The following is a 20,256-nucleotide window of genomic DNA, read 5'->3' as shown; positions in this document are numbered from 1 at the left end:
AACAACTCAAGAACAGGACGCTCATGGGGACTGGTACAGAGCAGCACACTTTTTTGGAGTTTCAAAACTAAACAGTGCAACAATTACCTTAAAAGCAGGAAATTCAGATGCACAGCTATGTGGTCAGGCATTTAAGGCACACAAACCTGAAGAATCTACGGATCTAAGCAATTACATGACTTTAAACGGTATTTTGCTCAGCTGAGGTAACAGGAGCTTCGAGTTTTACAGTTCACACACATAGATAAATTCCAGTACTCTTCCCTCCAGCTACATCAAACTCACTGAAAGCACAGAACACTCCATGCCCTTCAGAAAGGGACATTCAACATTCCCACACTTATGAGGCTGAAATAAGTAAAAATTTTCTTTCAGTGACACAAAATTACACAAATCCCCAAACAGATTTTATATTGAGCACTACAGCTGTTGGCATCTTTCTCTCAAGACAGCCTGACTAAAGTCTATGGAGAGCACCATCCAGTCACTTCAGATGAACAGAAGTCACCACTGGGGAACCTGCAGTATTCACCTGTAGAGCTGCTTCCTTATCTATGAGGGCTCCATACAGTTTACACGATGTAATGCAGGTAGGTACAAATCCTTTCACACACACACCTGTGAGAGAGCATGTGCCAGTTTTACAAAGCAAACTATAACGTCAAGCAGTGATCAGCTCTCAATTAATAGACTTTATTAGCAACTGAGGCCACTGTGATGCCTCTTCACTACATAACAGCATAATGGCTCTCTTCTCGATAACAGACAGAAAAGTATGATGGGTAAGATCTCATTTCTATGTCTACAACTGCCATTTAACAGAGAACAGACTTTTATTTATCTATGTATATACACACAGACACTGCTTTTCCTCCCCAATCACAGTAAAAATATGCAAGTTTAGTGCAGAATTAAGACTTGATTCTCTCTATTCCCAGTGCAGGAAATTAGTGCTACATAATTCATTCTAACATAAATATATTTGCTGAGACTCCATTAGGTACATTTAACAAAAAGTACAGTTATTATCAAGTCTCACCCCTCGAGCTCTCCTTCTGCTCCTTGAAATAAACTAAAAGCCTACTACCCTGTCTCATTTAAGGCTTTGGATATAACCCATCTCCAAGAACCCAAGTACAAATACTGATTTAGATCTCTTTCATTGGAGAGGAAGATGACCTCCTCCTAAGCTTTTTTTTTTTTTTTTTTGTAACACAGAAGCAACAAACCATCACTTGAATGTGAACTCAATCACAAATTAAAATAAAATATCACATGTCAGCCAGCCGAACTTCATGCACACTGGTAGGGCAGATCCAGACAGAAAGTTCACTTTGCACCTGCCACACTACATTCAGCGTCATTATGGGCAGAGACTTGAAAAGCTAAGCCAAAAAACATACAAAAATCTGAATGTGCAAAGAAACCAAATACTGTTGATCAAATCCCTCTTGATGCTGATTAATAATAAAGCTGGCCAGAACCTGCTATGATTTAAACTTGCACTCTGCTCAAGCACAACTTCAGGGAAGACTGACAGAACTAGAAGCTGAACCACAGGTGCAGAAAAAGCTGGCTGGGTCTGTGAACTGCCTTCATGTCATGCAGTGATGTAGAACAGTGCATGGTTGTTGGGAACAGGAGCCAACCAGTTACACAGTGATCACTCAGGTCTTCTGTTTGTTTTATGAGAAAGAGGTTTTACCAATTAGATTCAGATAAATCTTTCTAAACAGGAAAGAATATATATATAAAAAGATGCTGTTAGAATTAGTCAGAACCACAGTCAACCAGTAAGGTTTGTGGCTTCAGGAGAAGTAAAAAGTTGCCACCAGCTAACGTGCAAGACAGTAAGGATGAGCCATCTGGTGAAGGTTCCTGCTAAGCTTGCCATGTAACCCCCTTTGCTGAGGAAAGCAGAAGGGGAATCAGTTACATTCTGTCCTCGCCTGCAATTGCGTGGCCAAGTTTAGAACAAACACTAGGCTTTCCAGCACAACCAGAAATTTTAACTGTTCAGAGTTTTCAGCAGCCCATTTTACTCTTAATGCAACCCACAAAGCATGAGCTAAACTATTTAAAATAAAACTCATTTATTCAATTTCTGAAAGCTGAATTTCTCCTCAAGCTTTATCAACCCTTGTTGTTTATGTCCTTTGTTTCCTTCTGCAAAAACTGCAACTGCCAGGAGGCTTCCAGTCATCTAAAGAGCATCAGTAAACAAGAGCAGAGACAGATGGCTGCAGCTCAGTATAAAACAGCACTACACCCAGCCTCTCCTGCACTGCTAGCGCTCCCTGGAAGATACAAACGTATGCATGAGACCAAACAAGAATGCAGTAGTCCCAGATAGAAAGCAAGTACATATCTGTAATCAGAGAAGGAAGAAGCCACTATGAGGACAGGATGCTGAGGTTCCACGTACAGTGAACATTCATTTCAACTGTACAGCCTCTTCTAATCAAATAATTGGTTACAAGGATGGCAGAGGGCATGAGGAAAGATTTCTCCCCTGCTGCTGCTCCCAGAAGCACTGCTGGCAAAACAAACAAGCGGAAAATCAGCAGGGAAAGTAAAACCAAGAATCTCCTTTCATCAGTTACTTTACACCAAATGTACAGAGGCTGAGAAAGTAACATCTCTGATAGGACTCATTCACCTGCTACTTCAACAATTCAATCACGTTAACAAATAGGTTAACTCCTTATTAAAATGACTTAAAGAATAAAAGAAAAACACAAAGTAACTCACAGATCTAGAATGACAGAAGTCTGTCAAAACAACCATACTGCTCTTTTGTTCCTAGATTTGATTCTTTTTCATTTACTGCATAGGAGACCAATGGCAGTGTTAATACAAGATACTGCCTACAATAATGTACAATTATGTATGTCGCCTTGCTGAATAGATTGAGGTGTCCACATGGGTTCCGTAAGTTTATTTCAATTGACATCGATCACTGTTCACTTCTTCCACCACCTCGAAATTCACTGCAATTCCACAGACATCTGCACGCCTGAATGTTTTACACAAGAATGAGTTCAAACACGGCCCATTCTTCCTCAAACAAAAATTCTGATTCTGCTAAAATTAAATTAAGAGCATTCCCTCAGGGCTTCCTGATAACTCACAGTTATTCCCTCACTTAGTGACAGCAGAAAGCTTCAACAGGGTTGCACAATCATCACTTCCAATCAGCAATAATTGAAGGATGACAGAATGAGAATCTGGCACTCCAATTAATACAGGCAGGAAAAAACAAGACTGTGGAAAGAGTATGATTATTGGTAAAGCTCCAGCAAAACCCTCAGGCTGTAGCATGTTGACATGCTACCACCTCGGAGGCACAGTTTAACTACTCCTCAGTGAAAGAGTAAGAGGAAAGGAGTGATCTGTATAGGAATACTGAACAGTTCTGGCCCCCTTTTACCTCAGCAATCACACCAAAACTTAAAGAGCTGATTAACATCGGACTCAGCTGATCCTCTCAAGAGAAGACTGAAGAGAATTCTGAGGAGTACTTCTGTAGGACTTTTCTGAAACAGAACAACTACAAGGTAAACAGATTTTTCACACTGAACAGTTCCCCTCTTTGGGTGATTCAACCAGGTTCATCTAGAAAACCTCTCCTATGAATGTCTGTGATGCCATTTCCTACCCTATGCATTCAAAAAAAAATAAAATGGAAAGCTGGTACACACCTGCATCTCCATGGAAGAGGCTGTCATGATGACATCTCCCAGAAGGCAAATCTCCATCACTCGGCCAGATCTGTCCCGTTTTTCGTACGCCCACAATAGTAGCCTCAGATACAATGACCTGCTGCTGCCTGTGCCGTTTCTGAGACTGGGGAGTTGGTGGACTGCTACTGTCAAAGGACTGCTGAGAGTTCTGGGAGGGAGAACGACTTTTATCCCGATACATGCGGTAAGTGGTAGGGCTGGGGGAGACGTGGCTGGACTGCCCTGAAGAGAAATCTTCCTCACTGGAGGTAAGGTTCTCATTAGAGCTACAGTCAGGAGTATACCCTCCTCCAATGTCTTCAAAACTCCTGGGGGAATAAGATCTCCTGGGCCAAGTGAGATGTTTCTCCTGGTCCGCTGTACCCTGATTTCTCAGGATAGGTCCTTTCCCTTCTGTCTCCCCCATCATTCCACCAACATAGATACTTTGATAGGGTTGAAAGTCCATGGGCTGCCAAGGTGAGCGGTTGCTGCCATTGGCATTTATCAGATTATCTTTGAGAAACCTGGGGTTCAGTTCAGCATCTTCATATTCTCCATCATAGCCAAAACTGCTCTCTGAGGACCTCCCCCTGTAAGCAGGCCGCTGGAATTCATTGAAGCTGGGTACCATGTTTGAAGGAAGGGAGTGTAAGGACTTTTTGCGTTCCATTTGCATGGCTTGACTACCAAGAGAGCTTATTTTATCAGAAACATCTTTATCGTTGACCTTCACTAGACCTTTCTCATGATGATACTCCATGTTTACATAAAAGGGTTTTTCAACAACATCCTTGTTATCTCCAGAATGATGCGAATTGCCCTTTTTAATCCTCTCAAAATTGGACCTTAGGGCTGCCACACTGGTGCTGTTTCCTCTATCCTTGGAAATAGGTTCAAACAATCCCTCCTTCTCAGCAGATCCCACCAGCCTGCGAGTGGAAGACGATCTGTGTTTTGAAGGAGATCCATCTGTGTCACAGCGACTTTCTGTATCTTCTGCAACTCTCTTCAATTTCTCCTCGCCATAATACTTACACCTGTCCTGTTCTCCTTCTCCGTGATGGGGACTGTCCAAAGGTGACAGGTCTGACCCATCGCTCTGGGTAGACAGCTTTCGCACAGAAGGCATCCTGGGTTTGAACTTTTCCTCCCCATGGTGCGACTTGCTTTTTTCATGTTCATCTTGGTCAGCAGACTGGTGATGAGGCAGGTCTTGGACCTGCTGGTCAGCACCCCCTTCAGGCAACTGAGAAGCACGTTTAAAGCCCCATCTCTGTCTATCATAGCTTTTTTTCTCCTTTGCCAGAAGAGTCTGCAGGTAAATCATGCGGAACCTCTCCTTGTTGACCTCCATCTCCAGTCTCCGGATGGACGCTTTGCACATCTCCAGCTCCTGTTCAATATCTCCCACGGATTTCAGCTCCATTTTAGGAGGCTCAGAGTCTGCAAACTGCGCTTTCCAAGCCTCTACAAACCCCACAGGGTCCACCATTTTGCATACAGGAGTAAGTGGAGAATAAGGGAAGGAAGCTGGAGAGAGATAGGTGGAGAGAATAAACCAGCCGATCTCACATGTAGAAGCTGAAACAGCTCCGACAGGGTCAACTCAACGCGTTTCTTCACGGTCCATGCAGAGAAACTGGGAAGCAAACGGCGATCCTCGGAACAATCTCTCCTCCTCGCCTCCTCCACCTCTTGCCGTCCCCAGCCCCCCGTACGCTTGCTACTCTCCCCCCGTCATGACTGATCCTTCGCTAGCGAACAACAACGCTCCCACCCCGGCGACTCCATAGCACTTCAAAGGGAGGTGGACAAAGGAGCGGGCTCGGGGCGGGGGAGGAAAGGTAAATATCGCCCTCCACCCATCCACCCACCCACCCACCTCCTGCCTCCGCCGTCCCGGCCACGGTCCTCAGCGCCGCCGCGCTCAGGAGCCCTCCGCTCCGTCCTCCCCTTGCTAGTCCCTGTGTTGTGCTTTCTCTTTCTCTCTCCTCCTTTCCCCCTGCCCCTTTCCCTGTCTCCTCCTCCCGGCTATTGTGCTGTCCTCCGGGCGCACACGCTCTCCGGAGCGTCGGCGCGTCCCGCGGAGATCCCCGCCGCTACCCCTCGGTGCCCGGACGCCCCGCGGCCCCACGGGAGCCCCCTCGGCGCGGCTCTGACGGCGGTCGGCGGCGCGGCTCCGGCGGCTGCCCGCGGCTGCCCATCGCGCGGCCCGGCTCTGGCGGCGGCACCCCGAATCGCAGCGCTGCGGAAGGGGAGGAGAGGAAAGGAGCCGGGCGCGGCGATTGACACGGCGCCGGGGCCTCTCTTAAAGGGGCAGCCTGGGCCGGCGGAGGGAGGCCGTGCCCGCGGGACCCCGCCGGGCTCGGGGAAGCCGGCCCGGGGCCGCTCCCGCCGGCACGCTCGAAGGCGGCCGCCGGGGAGACAAAGGCGCGGATTTGCACGCCGTGTAAACGCCCGTCCGCTCGCGCTTGCGGCCGCGGACCGCTCAGCAACCGAGCCGGGCTCCAACAGCCCTCGGCTCGGACGAGGCACGTCCCTGTGTGCGCGGACCGCCCCTGCATCCACGCCCTCTCGTCCCGTGTATAAACGGAGCGCCCTGCCCGGTGCTCGGAGCGGCGCTCCCCTCGGGCACTGATGCAGCTCGCCTTCAAAGGTCACGTTTGCCCCCACAGCTGCAAAAGCCGTTAATTAGTGGGCGCTTCCTTCACTCGAGCCTTCCTTCACGATCGGGTAAGCTGATAAATGACAAGCTGGTACTCAAAATAGCTACGATAGTAGTAACCAAACCTGCTTTGTTCCATCATCACTCTCACTTTTGCCTTATATATTATGCTAGCCAAAACAATTCAGAGCACTGCTCTCTAGCTCAGAGTGAAGGGTGGTGAGCTATGACCAGAAGTTTGGCTGCTTACTCTCCTGCTTCTCAAACCATGGCACACAGCCTTGCTTAAGCCCTTTCCACATACTAATTCAGCCCCTGGAAAAGTGGAATTACAGACATATTTATCACCGTATTTCCTTTCTGGATGATGAGAAAAGTGAAACGTTGCACATCTCAGTATCCCTCATAAACCTGCTCCTTTTATGTCTGACGTGGGACAAACCACACAAGTGACGTATATCTTTTCTCATATGTTTTTTGAGAAAAGACGGTGGAATATAGCACCAGCAACAAGTGGTGCAATTCCTTAAGAGTGAGAAGCACAGAGCCAGAGGAGCAGTTCTCTTACCTTCAAAATATGCAGTGCTTCACAACCCACTAAACCATTTTCCTCTCCGTGTTCTGAGACAACACAAAGTATTTTCAGACATCACAAATGGCCAATCATGCGTTCAGCTTCAAATAGTGCATCCCCCTTGCTGTTTGTTTCCTGCCCTTAACCTCTTTTCCTGCACCTGTTTTCTCAGCTTTTAACACATCGACTGATCTATACAAAAAAAACCAGATTATAATCAAAATCATAATAAAATCTGTATACCAAGTCAATACCTATACAAGCCTTCCAAGAAATCTCAATGTTTCACAGGAAGACAACTTGGCTTTTCACCATTGCTACTACTTGCCTTCATGCCTGTTTGACCACTGACATTCTGATATGCAATGTATTCCTAGTAAGGTTAACTTTCAGACTGTGCTAGCATGGTTGTAATACTGGCACATACATTACACCATGGGGATGCGTTGTGAGTCTGGAGACTGCTTTTAATTCAGTGCCATTGGTTTTGTTGTTATTTTTAAAATTATTTCTGGAGTGTTTTCTATTTGGGCTCACTTTTTTCATATCTGTGCCATCTCCAGCTGCATCAAGATTTCTTATGGATCATAGGAGGCCTTTCTGTATGCACAATTCACTTGTGGCAAATACTGTTAAACAACTGTATCCTCTGTATTTCTTGAGGTACAAGGTCAGAAATTCAAGCGGTCTCTGAATTGATGCTGTTCCTTTATGCATTCATTTTAAGAGATTACAAAATTTCATTAAGGCCATAGTGGCAGACACGTATCGGTGATTTGTAGCAGCGAGTGCTGTGCTGAGGGGGCAGTGCGTATCCAGCCCGCACCCTCTGCTGCCTCGCCCGGCCTTTCCAGCAGAAACAGAGCGAGCACCGAACTGACCATGGAGCTCCCTCTTGTGGGAAAGAACAGCTGATGCGCTTGGCGTTTAGAGCGCTGGAGCTTCACAGTTACGAAGTTTGCGGTTGGTTTGGGGGTTTGTTTTTCTGTCTGTGTCTCCCAGCGCGGGAGAATCAGGAGTATTTGTAAGAAAAAAGAACAAAAACAAAAACAAACAAAAAAAAAAAAAAACGAAGCACAGAAGTGGGGGCTTTTTAAGGAGAAACAAACCCTGATTTCTGATAAACACGTGGCTGAAATTAAGAGCTATCTTTGTAGCGTAAGGTAGCACTCACTTTTGTGGTAGTTTGACATGACCAATAATCTCCTGAAGTCCTGTCCAACATACATCACACTACAGAGGAAATGGTTCTGAAACTGGTGCTATCAACACTATGAAGGCTTCACCTGGTAAAAAAAATTATGTTTTAGCTTGCCTACATTCAGAGTTAACAGAATTGTTCTGACACTGCTTTCCACAATCTGAAGGCTTTCCAAAGCAAATTGAAATTGCTGATAAAATGGATCAACAAGCATAGATGCAACATAAACAAGATAAAAACATTTAAGAACTTGCAATCTGATATTTCTTTTCCCACCCAAGGTTAGGCTTCCCTTTGTGCTTTCCTAAGCAATCCATCAATTGTAAGATCTAAGATTCATTTTCGATGATCAATTATTTATACTTTGCAGGGGCAGCCTCACAGGGGCTTAAAAAAGGTCTCAAAGCATCCTTCACAGCTTGAATGGAATCAGGCCATCTCCAGAGGATAGCTGCTGACTAACAGACTAATGCAGTTTTGGGTAAAGTTTTTGGAACTACGGAAGATACAAACCACTAATGACCTCAAGCAGTGTACTTAATCATTAGGAAAACTGTCCCAGTTGATTTTCAAAATAACACAACTGCATTGCTGAAGAGATTATATCTCTAATTTTGTACGAGAATTACAGTCAGCAACAGAGTCTGTGATTTATCTTCTTTATTTACTTCAAGAATTATATATATATAATTTACTTCTGATTCATTTTACACTGTAGGTACCAACCCTGTGTCTGCACTGAAACCTAGCACCTACCTAGCATAGACAGGAAGACATCCTGCAAAACCTGCCTTTTGACCTCCAGGACCGTTATCAGTGCTCCTAGGAAAGAGGCAGACCAGTAACTGCTCAGTAACAGCCACATGAAACTACAAGGATGCACCATGGGTATAGATAATACTCAGCAGAAGGACTGCTGCTGCAGCCACACTGAACTTGTCCACCCTACAGGTCAGTTACTGTCCTTCCAATGACAGTAACTGGTATTGTGTCCAAGTTTTCTTCTCTGACACACTTCAGGATTGCTCAAACTGCATAACAAGACTGCTTATGTCCAAAAAATATATAGATGCAAGCACAATTTGGTCAGAAATCCAGGCTCGAGCCTGTTCATCATGGTAGCAAACAGCCTTGAAGCACATCTTTAGAATAACTACTATATGAATTACTTCCTCTTACAATAACATCTTTAACAAGGAAACAAACTGAGAATAAATGGATGATAACAACACACAAAATTCTGAGTTTCAAATCAGTTCATAGAAAATTTTCTATGTGCAAACAAAGGATTTTAATACTATTTTTAAGAGCTTCTACCAGTAATATGAGGTTAGCAGTACTCATGCACTCACAGCACAGTATGAAGCAATGGCCATGTGGCTCTAATGGCTTGTAAAATTGCTTCTGAAAAGCATCACAGAAATGCAACGCGTTTTATATGCATGCACTATACACAGCAGTAGAATGAAATGTCTTTCTACTCTCATTCAAGCTCAGTTAGCACAAAGACTGTGGCTTTGGTGCCCACTCAGTATCAGACACAGTACCAGTGGAGCGTGTATTCATCATCCTGTGAAAGAGATGCAGGTCAGGATATTCCACAGTCAGACTCCTTACATACCCACATATTCATCTTCTTTACCAAATGCTACATTGTTGACCTTGCCAACAGAATCAATTGCAAAAGAGAAAAAAAAAAGAAAAAAAAGATCCTACATCTCTATTACATTATTTGTAATTGCTCTAGCTTACATCACAAGCCACGGAAAAATAGAAGTAATTAAAAGGCTGCAAGCCACCTTTCCACTCACTTTTTCATAGAAGACAATTTTAGATGAAATAAATGGTTGAGAATCTAGAATATTTTTAGCTCAGAATCATAGGACTGTTTGAATTGGGCTAGATGACATTTAAACCTTGAATGCCTGCAGGAGCAGAGCAGCACCACCTCACTGAGCAACCTGTGACAGTACCTCACTGCCCTTGCTGCAGAAAACTTTTTCCTTATAACCAATCTAAATCTCCCCTCTTAATTTGAACCCACTGAGACCTGTTGAAGACTCTGTGCCCTTTGTTCCCATATTGCTCCCTTTAGATTCTGACAGGCCGCTCTCAGCACCCTTTTCTCTGAACTGCCATTTGTATTCTGTTCCCATGAGGATGCAACTTCAGTAATCAAGATTTCTAGAGAATTATCAAAACCCAACATGATAAAGTTACATAACTTTTGACTACAAGTTTTTCTGGCAGACAGATGAGCACACGGTGCTGGCAATGTCTTCTTGCGCTGAGACAAGGATGTCATATTTCCACTACACAGAGAAAAGTTCATGTAACAATACCATCCAGCACAAGCAAGTCTTCAACAACAAGAGAGCCCTCAGAAAGATAGTTTGAATAATATTTTTCTCCCTCATTTCTAAAAATGCAAATTTTTACTTCTGATTTTAGAGCTTTTGTTGTTGCAGGTGCTGTATGTTGGACTACAGAGCAGTGTGGCATTTGCAGAAAGAGTTGAAAATCAGCAGCAACTTGAGCTTTCTTGAGCTTTGCCTTCTGAGATTTCCATCAGGTTCTGTTCCAGCCCTGTAGAAGCCAAAAAGTTATAAACTCAGTTCATAAGACATAACATCACCCAATATTAAAGCTAGTAAGAGTTGAATGAAGCCCCTCAAAAGACTGCAGTTAATATGCTTGCAGTTGTGTGAGAGAGGCTTCAGTGCTCAAAAAACCTCCCCAGTCCTTGATGCAAAATACAGACAAGCAAAACTTAACGTACTGATGAGGTCTCCTGTCCCAATTTGAGCCATGTGCCCCGTAGTTTTCTCCAGCTCCCTCATCATGGACTGTTCAAAGGCCAAGGCAGCAACTCGGGAAAAGAACTCTTTGACATTTTCCCCTAGGAAACAGAACAAAAAGGATGCGTTTTTGCAACTGCACATCAGTGCCTGATCAGGTACGAACAAGCACACCTGTGAACAGACCACTGCTTAATACTGGGAAGGATCAGGCATCTCCACCAACCTGTCTTCTGATCACTGCAGGGAGAAATTCCCTTTTTTCCCTACTCTAGAATAATGCACCCTTTGTTTGGTTGGTTTTTTGTTTGTTTTAAACTCAGCAACAAGGAGATCTCGGTTTGTGGCACAATATTTTCATTCCTAATCAAGTAAAAGTGCATACATGTCTTTAAGTAATCATCCATGAATTAAACATGCTTAGACACTGCAGTAGCTTAAGCACACCTTTCTGTAAACACAACAGTGAAAGCACACGTGCAGATGCTTAACTGAAAATCAACCATTGATAAATATGAAGTCTTGAAAGCAGTAAAATGCAGCAGGATCTTTAAAAATACACTGAAATAAAGGTATAAGGAACTTCAGCATCCTTCCACTTTAACATTAGCCTCTTTGGTTACATTATTTTTATACCTTTTGCAGTAACTTACCTGTTTTGGCTGAAACTGACCAGTATTCTGCCTGCATGTCATTGGCAAAGCGGATAGCATCCAGCTCTGTCCTTTCACAAACAGCATCTGACTAAGTAAAAACCAAGGAATACCTTTAGCATAAGAAGCATGCTGGTAATAACACAGAAGTAGTGCTAGCACCTACACTGGGATGCTTCCTGTTCTCACTGTAGCATTTCTGTCCTTCCCTGGGAACTCCTGCAAGCAGACAGCTGAAGTATTCAGATGCTTGGAAAATAAATTACTTAACTTGGAAGCCCCCATCTACTTTCTGTTACATGAAGCAAAGCAACAAGGGCAACAATTGTACCTAGCTATGCAGCATGGTACAGAGCAACAAAGAAAACAGCACAGTCATTGGTCTTCAAATTCTTGTCCAATCACTTGCCTTCAGCAGAAAGTCACAGGACTGAGTAATCATAATGATTTTTTTTGTTGTTGTTTAGTCCTTCTTACTTCTGTCTCAGATCCTTTTTTTCTACTCAATCTATTCTTAATATGCTCAAATACAAAGTTTTCTCTCCACACCTCCTGTTTTTTTTGTTTTGTTTTGTTTTGTTTTTAAATTTCTCTTATCTCTTCTTTAAGACTTCTTCCCCCTTTCATACAGTTTTCTTTCTTGCACCTCATTTTCCCATTCATTTGCTACCTGTGATCAGTCATATCAGTATCTTGCCATTTGCTCACCACCAAATCTTTTTTTGTTCCAACCAGAAAGATGAAGATGGAATTTGGCTCATTTTCTCTCAAAGCATCTTCCAGCCACTGTCTGAAAAGCAGAAGAGAGATGAGAAAATCAGTCAGAGGCAGTATGGAATAATTGAGACAGAGACACATAACAGGGTAACAAGAAAAGCCAGAGAGTGAGCTGATGCAAGAGTGCCAGAGGCCTTTTGTTTGTTGTCTTTTTTTTTTTTTTTTGAGACAGAAAGGGAACAGGAGCTATTCCAACTGCACCGAATGCATGCCTTCCACTACTGAAAAGTGGAAACATGCTCACAGTAGAGTGTAAATTCTACAATTATATTAATACTCAGAGACGAGTATAATAATACTCAGTATAATGGAAAAGGCAAAATTTTTACAGTGATAATGAAAAAAAAGAAGCAGAAGAAAAAATTATAAACAACATAACAGATTAGGCAACAAAGGGAGAAAAAAAGAGTGTAATAACTTCTTCAGTAAGATTATAAAGCATCTCCCCCAATTGCATGACTCGTCTCATAAACCTGTATATTTTTGTTACTCTGGCAACCAAGTTCCTCTGGAGTCATCCAGCACAAGGCAAGGAAGGAAGAGTGCGTGGGGGCAGAAATCAGGTTCAAATGTTTCAGTTATTTTCATTCAAGCAGATACACACACACAAATATATGTGTAATTTTATGAAGTCTTTTGTGGATGCATTAAATGCCACAGCAGTAGTCTGAGGAAAGACCCCAGTACACATTTGAATAAGACAAAGTACAAGCTGTGGAAAGACACGTATCTGCTTTACTGTCATAACAGCATGATAGAACATGTCAGCTCTCAGCCTGGTGACAGCAGTGTGGATCACAGATTCACAGTGTTTTGCTGCCTGTGCTTAAAGTGAAGCAAGTTTACTCACATCAGCTGGTGTGCTGCTATAAACAAACCATTTTAAGTATTGAACTAATACATCTTGAATTAAAAACGCAAGGTCTGTGTAGGTATATAACACTCTCAGGATCCAGCAAGTTCTCAGCAACTGCAGACTGCAATGCAATTAAACCTTCTGTGAAAGCTGTAAAAGCTAAGCCAAAATAAGGAAACTTACTTGGTGTGATCCAAAGTCTGGATATTAGCTAGATCAAACACTGTTATTATAACTGTAATGAAAGGACAGGAAAAAAGTAATTAAGTTTAAAAGCGTATCAGAAATCTCTCCAGTTTAACTCATCTTGTTAAACAGAAATAACACACATACAGTACAACAGTGGATTTAACATGGAGGACTTAGGAGACACTGTTAGGCTGATCCCCCACCCTTCCCAAGACACAGGTAGCAATTTTTAATTTCATCATCACAACATTCAGAACTTGCAACAAATGCATTCATGAGATTTTCAGTCTCTCCCTCTTCCCAGTAACGAAAATGCCATTCCATTGCATGTATCTACATGTGTCTTTCCAAGGAGCATATATAGGTGTATATACAATCTCCTGTTACAGGCAGTATCAAATTAATATTGGTCTCACCCTCTGCTCCTCGGTAATAAGCAGATGCAATGCACTTGAACTTTTCCTGACCTGCTGTGTCCCATCTGTGCAGTGGGGGAAAAAAAGAAACTTCAGGTTGATGAAATCAAGCGTAACCTGAGCAAACATACTAATGAAGCAACAGACTGGTACAAGTTGGTAACACTTCTGTGGTATTACACTCTTCTCCATCTGGAACATGTTATTCATTAACTTCTGATAGAAATACAAGTAAAGCTCTATTACTTAATTAAGCCATTCCAGTTCTGGTTTTATCCAGAGTGAATTTTTTTAACTGGTCATTTTGGAGACTGTTCTTTGAGACACAATTCAAACATTTGTATTCTGCATTGTAATACTCTTTTCTTAAAACATCTCAACTTCATCCACATCACATTTATATCTTTCCATGGCAATCTAATTTTGAAAATGCATTTTCTGCACTAATACCAGACAAATCATACATCTGCTCATGCTGAAGTCTTGCAACTGATACTTTGATAGCAGTGCATTCACAATTCCATTAAAGAATAAATAAGCAAGTAAATAAATAAAACTGAAAAAGGAAAGAAAGAGCTGCTTATCCATGAAGATGATAGACAGTTCTCCCACCTACAGCCAATACTACAGAGGTCTGGGACTTTGTTACAGCACAGCACTGCCACTACTTGCAGACGTAGCTTGTACAGAAATCTCTCAGCAAGAGGGGGCACCAGTGCTTATCGTATGGAAACGTTCTACATCACCACCAAGGAGTCTGAAGACAACATAACCTGAAGTTTAGCAGCCCATGAACCTTATTGTCTCAACTGACAACATACTGACTTATCACTGCAGATTTTAAAGGCATTCAAACTCCAGAAAGGCAGTGCTGAATAGAATTTTCAAAAACAAAATGGCACCGAAATGGATAGGAAATAATTTGTGTGTTTTTCAGTAAATCTCACTGGCCATCTGTTTACATCTCTAGGCACTGATATTTCAGAGAAAATGTGTTCCTAAGCAAGAAGTTTCTTAAGATTCATGCACTAAAATGCTTCATTCAATGAATTGTATCTCTGCTCTGATCATGCTATAGCACAGATAATTAAATACTGCACATTATAGAACAATACAGTTAGCCAGGTAAGATAGCAAAGGACATTCTCCAGTGGAACCAAAGCAGGTGTGAGAAGGCCAGGATTCCCACTAAGCTGATAAACATAGCTAAAAATCAGAAACGTCGCTTAGATCTTTTTGTGATTTAGGGAATGACATTTATTTTGCAATTAGGAGATGCTGAAATAATCAGAGTCCATAAAATTGACTTCAATTACTGCAGGGAACCCCCCAGGCCCCTTCAGAAAGGTCAAGTTCTGTGCTCACAAAGCCTACTAAACCCAAATGGCAGAGTAATACAACACTAGCACCCAACAAGACGAGTTGCAAAAGCTTCTGCTCCTCTTCCACGAAGCTTGAGTAAAAAAGAACTGCAAATAGTGCAAGATTTCCAAAATGAATTTTCATTGACAAAATTCTAATGTTTCCAGGAATGTGAGATCCAAGAGGAAATTAGAGATTTCACTTGTTCATTTATTTCATTAAAACTGCAAGTGCAGGTGCAGAACCTGTTTTTCAGATCATATTATGCTATGGGCTTTTTTATTTATTTTATATCTTTGTACTACCAGAGCCTGTAGCAACTTAAACTCTTCTGAGATTGTATTGCATGTGGAACTTAAGCCACGTTTCAACTTACATCTGGAGATTATATGGTATGCCAACTATTTCAAAACGTTCAATTTCAAAATCCACCCCAATGGTCGCCTTGTAATCTCGTTCAAAATGATCCCTACAGAACCTGCAATGAAGGAATGGGCAAGGATGAAGTTTTAGTAACTCATGGCTACAAATAGCTGCAAAGTAACACTAAGATAAATTATACAGAAAAGAACTAATAGTGGAGCGGTTACATTGTGCAGAAGCATTTATAAAAACATTGAGACATCAAAAAATAAAAAAAATAGTGAATAACAAACTGGAAAGTACATACATCTAGCAAGTCCTCAGGATGAAATAAGAATCAAAACAATTTTTTTGCGCTGTCTAGGAGAGGCAGCATCAAATTTTTAGTTACAGAATAATATATTTTGGGTCACAAATACAAAAGGAACATGTGATTATTAATGAGATTAATAGCCAGCAAGATTCCTTTGGAACACAGAAATAATTGAAAATGCAAACAGACAGAATGCAATTACAAGCTACAGAAATTCAGAGCTCTGTTCACCAAATTTGCAAGGTCTGGCAAATACTGCACTATATCATATTTGATTGAATATATATTCAGTTCAGATTCCTGAAAGCTTTACTGCAACAAGTGCTACGCTTTCAGCTTGGAAAAGAACTGAACCAATCCATCTGCTGCAATACACCATACCTGTGGATGAGGCTCGTTTTCCCAACATAGACGTCGCCAACCACAACCACTTTGGATATTTTCAGCCTGTTAGGAATATTCAAAATATTTCATGCTTTTAGTAGTAATTTCAATATTGTCACTGTAGCAATTCTGATGTAGATCCTTAAGTTGCGAGTGATTAATGCATCTGCAACTCCAGCTTACTTGAATGCAGAAGGATCAGAGTCTTAAATAGTAAGAAAGAAAAAGATCAAAAACTCCAGAGCAGAATTAGCCATTTCTTACTTTGCATATAATTTCTATGGGGCAGAGAGACCTTATTAGAAATGCTTTCAAGGAAAGATTATACACTTGGTAGTTTGCACTTAAGACCATATAGCATCTACATCCATAGAGCTCTTCAAAAGTACAAGTTTATATTTTTCTGCCACTAAAATTAATTATGAGTTTTTCATTGACTTAAATAGTATAGAATCAAATCTTAAGTGCACAAATATGGAATTGCTGATAATAAAATAATTTGCTGATAATAAAACCCATTGCAGAATCTGTCTCTGGGAAAAAAATAATGGTCAGAGCCAACACATTTTCTGACTACCTGAAATAACATTAATCTGAAGCTTGCCTCATGCAAATAATCCTCTTTGCTCTGGGTTCTCCCGCAGAATACAGCAGATGGGCTGGAGGTGACTCACCTGCACTCTTAAAATTGAAATGTAGTGTATCTGTCAGGAGATACAGGTGGATAAATGAGTGTACAGTATTTGTTGACTGAAACTTGGATTGACATCTCCCCTGCACATGCTACAAAAATGGCTTAGGAGGTTTAATATTGTTCTGTATCAAAGAATGGCTTTTTAAACAAAAGATTCACTCTTGTATTGAATGCTGTATCTGCTTATATCTGGTTTAACTCACTGCAAACTAAATCTACTACAGGTGTGTGTTCTGGGAGAGAGATGACTAGAAAAAAATTTAAAGAACATTAGAATTCAAGATTTATTTTTCATTAGAATTTTAGTCCAGAATTTTGCTCCAGTTTTAAGGAAACATTTAAGACAACTTCTCAGCATGGATACTTTTAAAATATTAAAGCTAGATTCTTATGTGCTACAGGCAACTTAAAACTGCTGTGTTTATATCTGCTCCAAAGCCTTTATCTAGTTCTTACTTGGTACACTCAGTATGCAGTCCTTTTGTACTCTCTAGTGGTGCCAGTACATCTGTTCTTGTCCTTGCAAATGCTCTAGGACTTGCTTTTCATGCTGACTTGCATGGCCAAAATTCAACACTAATTTTAAACGGTTAATCCTTTAAACTAAGTTATCTGTTACTAAGTAACAACTCTGTTTCTTTAACTTCACTTAAGCCAGGAAGAAAAAGATCTTTAAAACATATAAAGAAGCAGTATTTCATTCATTTACTGTGAAATGGTATAGAAGAACCGTGGAGACAGTCACAGTGGAATGCTCAACATGTGGTATCAGGAAAAGCTTATGGAGGAGTCAGGCTATAAAGAGGTTAAAACAGTTGTGTCTCATTGCACACTTGGGTTATTAGAAACTTGCCCAGCTGTTCCAGTGCTCTGCTGACAGGCAGTTCTGAGCTGTGCGTGGAAGTGGTCTTTGATCTGCAGACACGCCTCAGGAGTGTACCACTGGAGACACAAGAGAACAGCTACTGAGATAAAGTCCATAATGCCTATTGTCAACAAGCCAAATCAGCAAGGTGAGACAGAAAAGGAGATTACTTCAAAAAGCTTGTGAAGCACAGAGATACTCCAGCTCATGAAAAGGGACAGTCTGGGTTAGAAGGCAGTAAGGCTGATGCAAAGGTATGTTTGTACAGCTCCACCAACTATCAGAGCCCTAATGAACTTCCACAGTAAATATATTTGTCAATCAGTTTGTACAATATTAATTATCTTAAATAATTCCAATAATCTAAGACATTCAAGAAGAACACAAGTGGGAATGCATCACTAGAAAATCATTTGGACTACAAGCCTTTTAGATCTCTTACTTGTGAGAAGCACTGATTTTATTGCTAATTTTCCATTAAGCTTAGCAGGCTACAAACAAGGAAAGCATGTTTTGCCTCATATTTACTTAAAATAACAGTGACACTTTTCATAAAATTAAAAGCAAAATAGGAGGTTGAGATTGAGAATGAAAGAAGTCCAAAATCCTCTCAAAAGAGTGCTTTGAACAAAATCAAAAACAGAATGGCAATTCTTTGTCCTTACCTGCCCCTAACCATTCCATTCTACTTCAAGGATAAAACTCTTTGGGGGTAAGATGATCTTCACTATCAGTTTTCCTACAGTGCCTTCTACATTTGATCTACAGTATGACTAAGTTTCCTACTCACACAGAAGATTAAAATTGCTTCAAATCCTTCAAGTGAAAACTCCACATAGACCTAATTAGTCTTTCTGAATATTAAATAACAGCTATGGTTCTAATTTCCTCTCAGTGTAGGAACTCTGTAAGCGTGGTAATTATAAATGTTTGGCTAAAAGAACAGATATTGTAAGGTAACACTTCTGTTGCAAAAGTCACTTTCTGTTAAGGTTAGAGGAAGAAACCTGGTTTATTATTAAGTGCACCAGCACCGAATGGGAAAACAAGGTCACATTCACCTCTGAAATAAATACTTAAATGATTTGCAGTTTTAACAGAAGACATCAAATATACATCAAACCAAAATACTATTAGCACAAGGGAAAGGCATGGCAGGTGATACATCCTCTGAGCAAAGTGATAAAGAACTCTTACCTTAGGAAACTGGGAGATTATTCTGTCCCTGCTCACTGGGGGAACCATATGCTTTGGGTTGGACCTCATCCTCCAAACTCAGGTCTGTTCTGCCAGATAGAAAACATGCAAAGTGAGACAAAATATTGAGGAATTGTCTCAACGCAGGAAAAACATTAAAAACAGAAAATGAACAGTCCTTTTGGACTTGTTTCCTCCTAGTACAACTGGCAGCTCTTTGACTTCGTGTTAAAGAAAACATGTTTCTCATGAAAAAGGATGATTTCTGTCTGCAGAAATATAGAAAGAAATAGTGGCTTTTTCTAAGTAGAAAAGCACTGAGTAATTCTGGAGGAGGACAGAGAACTGTTCACTTAATTCAACACAACTGCTATAGTTTAGTCCTCAAATGACTTTGTAGTGCTTAATTTAAAAAGCCCACACCTCACTATTTTAAATGCTACTGCATAAAGCATGTTTATTAATGTTAGGGCATATCAGATTCCATTAGGTCAGAAGGGGAAAGGAGAAACAACAAAGTTGCCATATTTCTTGGCACAACAACAAACTTCCACTCAACATCAGCTCATAAGGAACAAAATCAGTAGTTAGTCTGACATGGAAGAACAGTGTTCACAGGAAAACTACAAGCGAATCAAGATATCTCACTTGAGAAGCAATGATATCGTTATGAAAAGAAGGGTTGTGGGTTATTGAGAGGGAACTCTTTGTAAGGCACCATTACTGGCATTCAGAAGAATCTAACGAGAGCAATCCTCATGCAGCAAACACAAGGAAGGACTCACCGTGCAGTGCAGATGCGGCAGGATCCAGCCACACGAGCCGCCTGCAGCCGCGTGCCCATGGCAACAGGCTTGCAACAGTTCCCTTCCTCTCCTCCTCTCACGGACTGAAAAGGCGGGGTTGGAATGGAGTAATTTAACCATACGCAGGGCTCTGGTTTTAGAAGAACAAACCTGTTATAGTGGCCATGCAGATTCCTCTAATATTATGCATATTAGCAACTATAAAGAAAAAAAAACCTCCAAAGGTTTTGTTTTGCTCCCTTCCAACCCCAGAATTTCAGCTTTCTTTCATTCCAGCCTTAGAGTCAGGATGTGCATGCAACTATGAGCCATTTTGAATCACATAAACGTCTCTAGTAATTACCAATCTTGACTGATAGCATATCAAACAATAAAGATAATAAAGAATAAAAAATCCCATTGCTCTTCTGTATTGCCT

The 20,256-nt window shown here is 41.4% G+C and overlaps 2 protein-coding genes across 2 annotated transcripts in view; both read right to left on the bottom strand.

Moving 5' to 3' along the window:
* Window positions 1–5,575, bottom strand: part of BCR (BCR activator of RhoGEF and GTPase) — a 96,224-nt gene extending 90,649 nt beyond the window's left edge. The window contains exon 1 of the mRNA XM_042828857.1: window positions 3,702–5,575. Within this exon, the coding sequence (XP_042684791.1) occupies window positions 3,702–5,217 (1,516 nt within the window). The 5' untranslated portion in view covers window positions 5,218–5,575. The remainder of the gene's footprint in view (window positions 1–3,701) is intronic.
* Window positions 5,576–9,478: 3,903 nt separating this feature from the next.
* Window positions 9,479–19,868, bottom strand: RAB36 (RAB36, member RAS oncogene family). The gene is made up of 11 exons (XM_042828930.1): window positions 19,818–19,868; window positions 19,033–19,121; window positions 17,824–17,912; window positions 16,274–16,339; window positions 15,593–15,694; window positions 13,855–13,919; window positions 13,433–13,484; window positions 12,325–12,406; window positions 11,617–11,707; window positions 10,945–11,064; window positions 9,479–10,751 (listed from the first exon to the last, which is right to left on the bottom strand). Exons 2-11 carry the CDS (start codon window positions 19,099–19,101, stop codon window positions 10,687–10,689), a joined length of 801 nt encoding a protein of 266 aa, XP_042684864.1. The 5' UTR covers window positions 19,102–19,121; window positions 19,818–19,868; the 3' UTR covers window positions 9,479–10,686.
* Window positions 19,869–20,256: the final 388 nt, after the last annotated feature.

This window comes from Centrocercus urophasianus, unplaced genomic scaffold (genome assembly GCF_019232065.1).
Source record: "Centrocercus urophasianus isolate 14NV4802_14NV808 unplaced genomic scaffold, USGS_Curo_1.0 seq_30, whole genome shotgun sequence".
NCBI lineage: Eukaryota > Metazoa > Chordata > Aves > Galliformes > Phasianidae > Centrocercus > Centrocercus urophasianus.
This window is presented reverse-complemented; position numbering and strand designations above follow the sequence as displayed.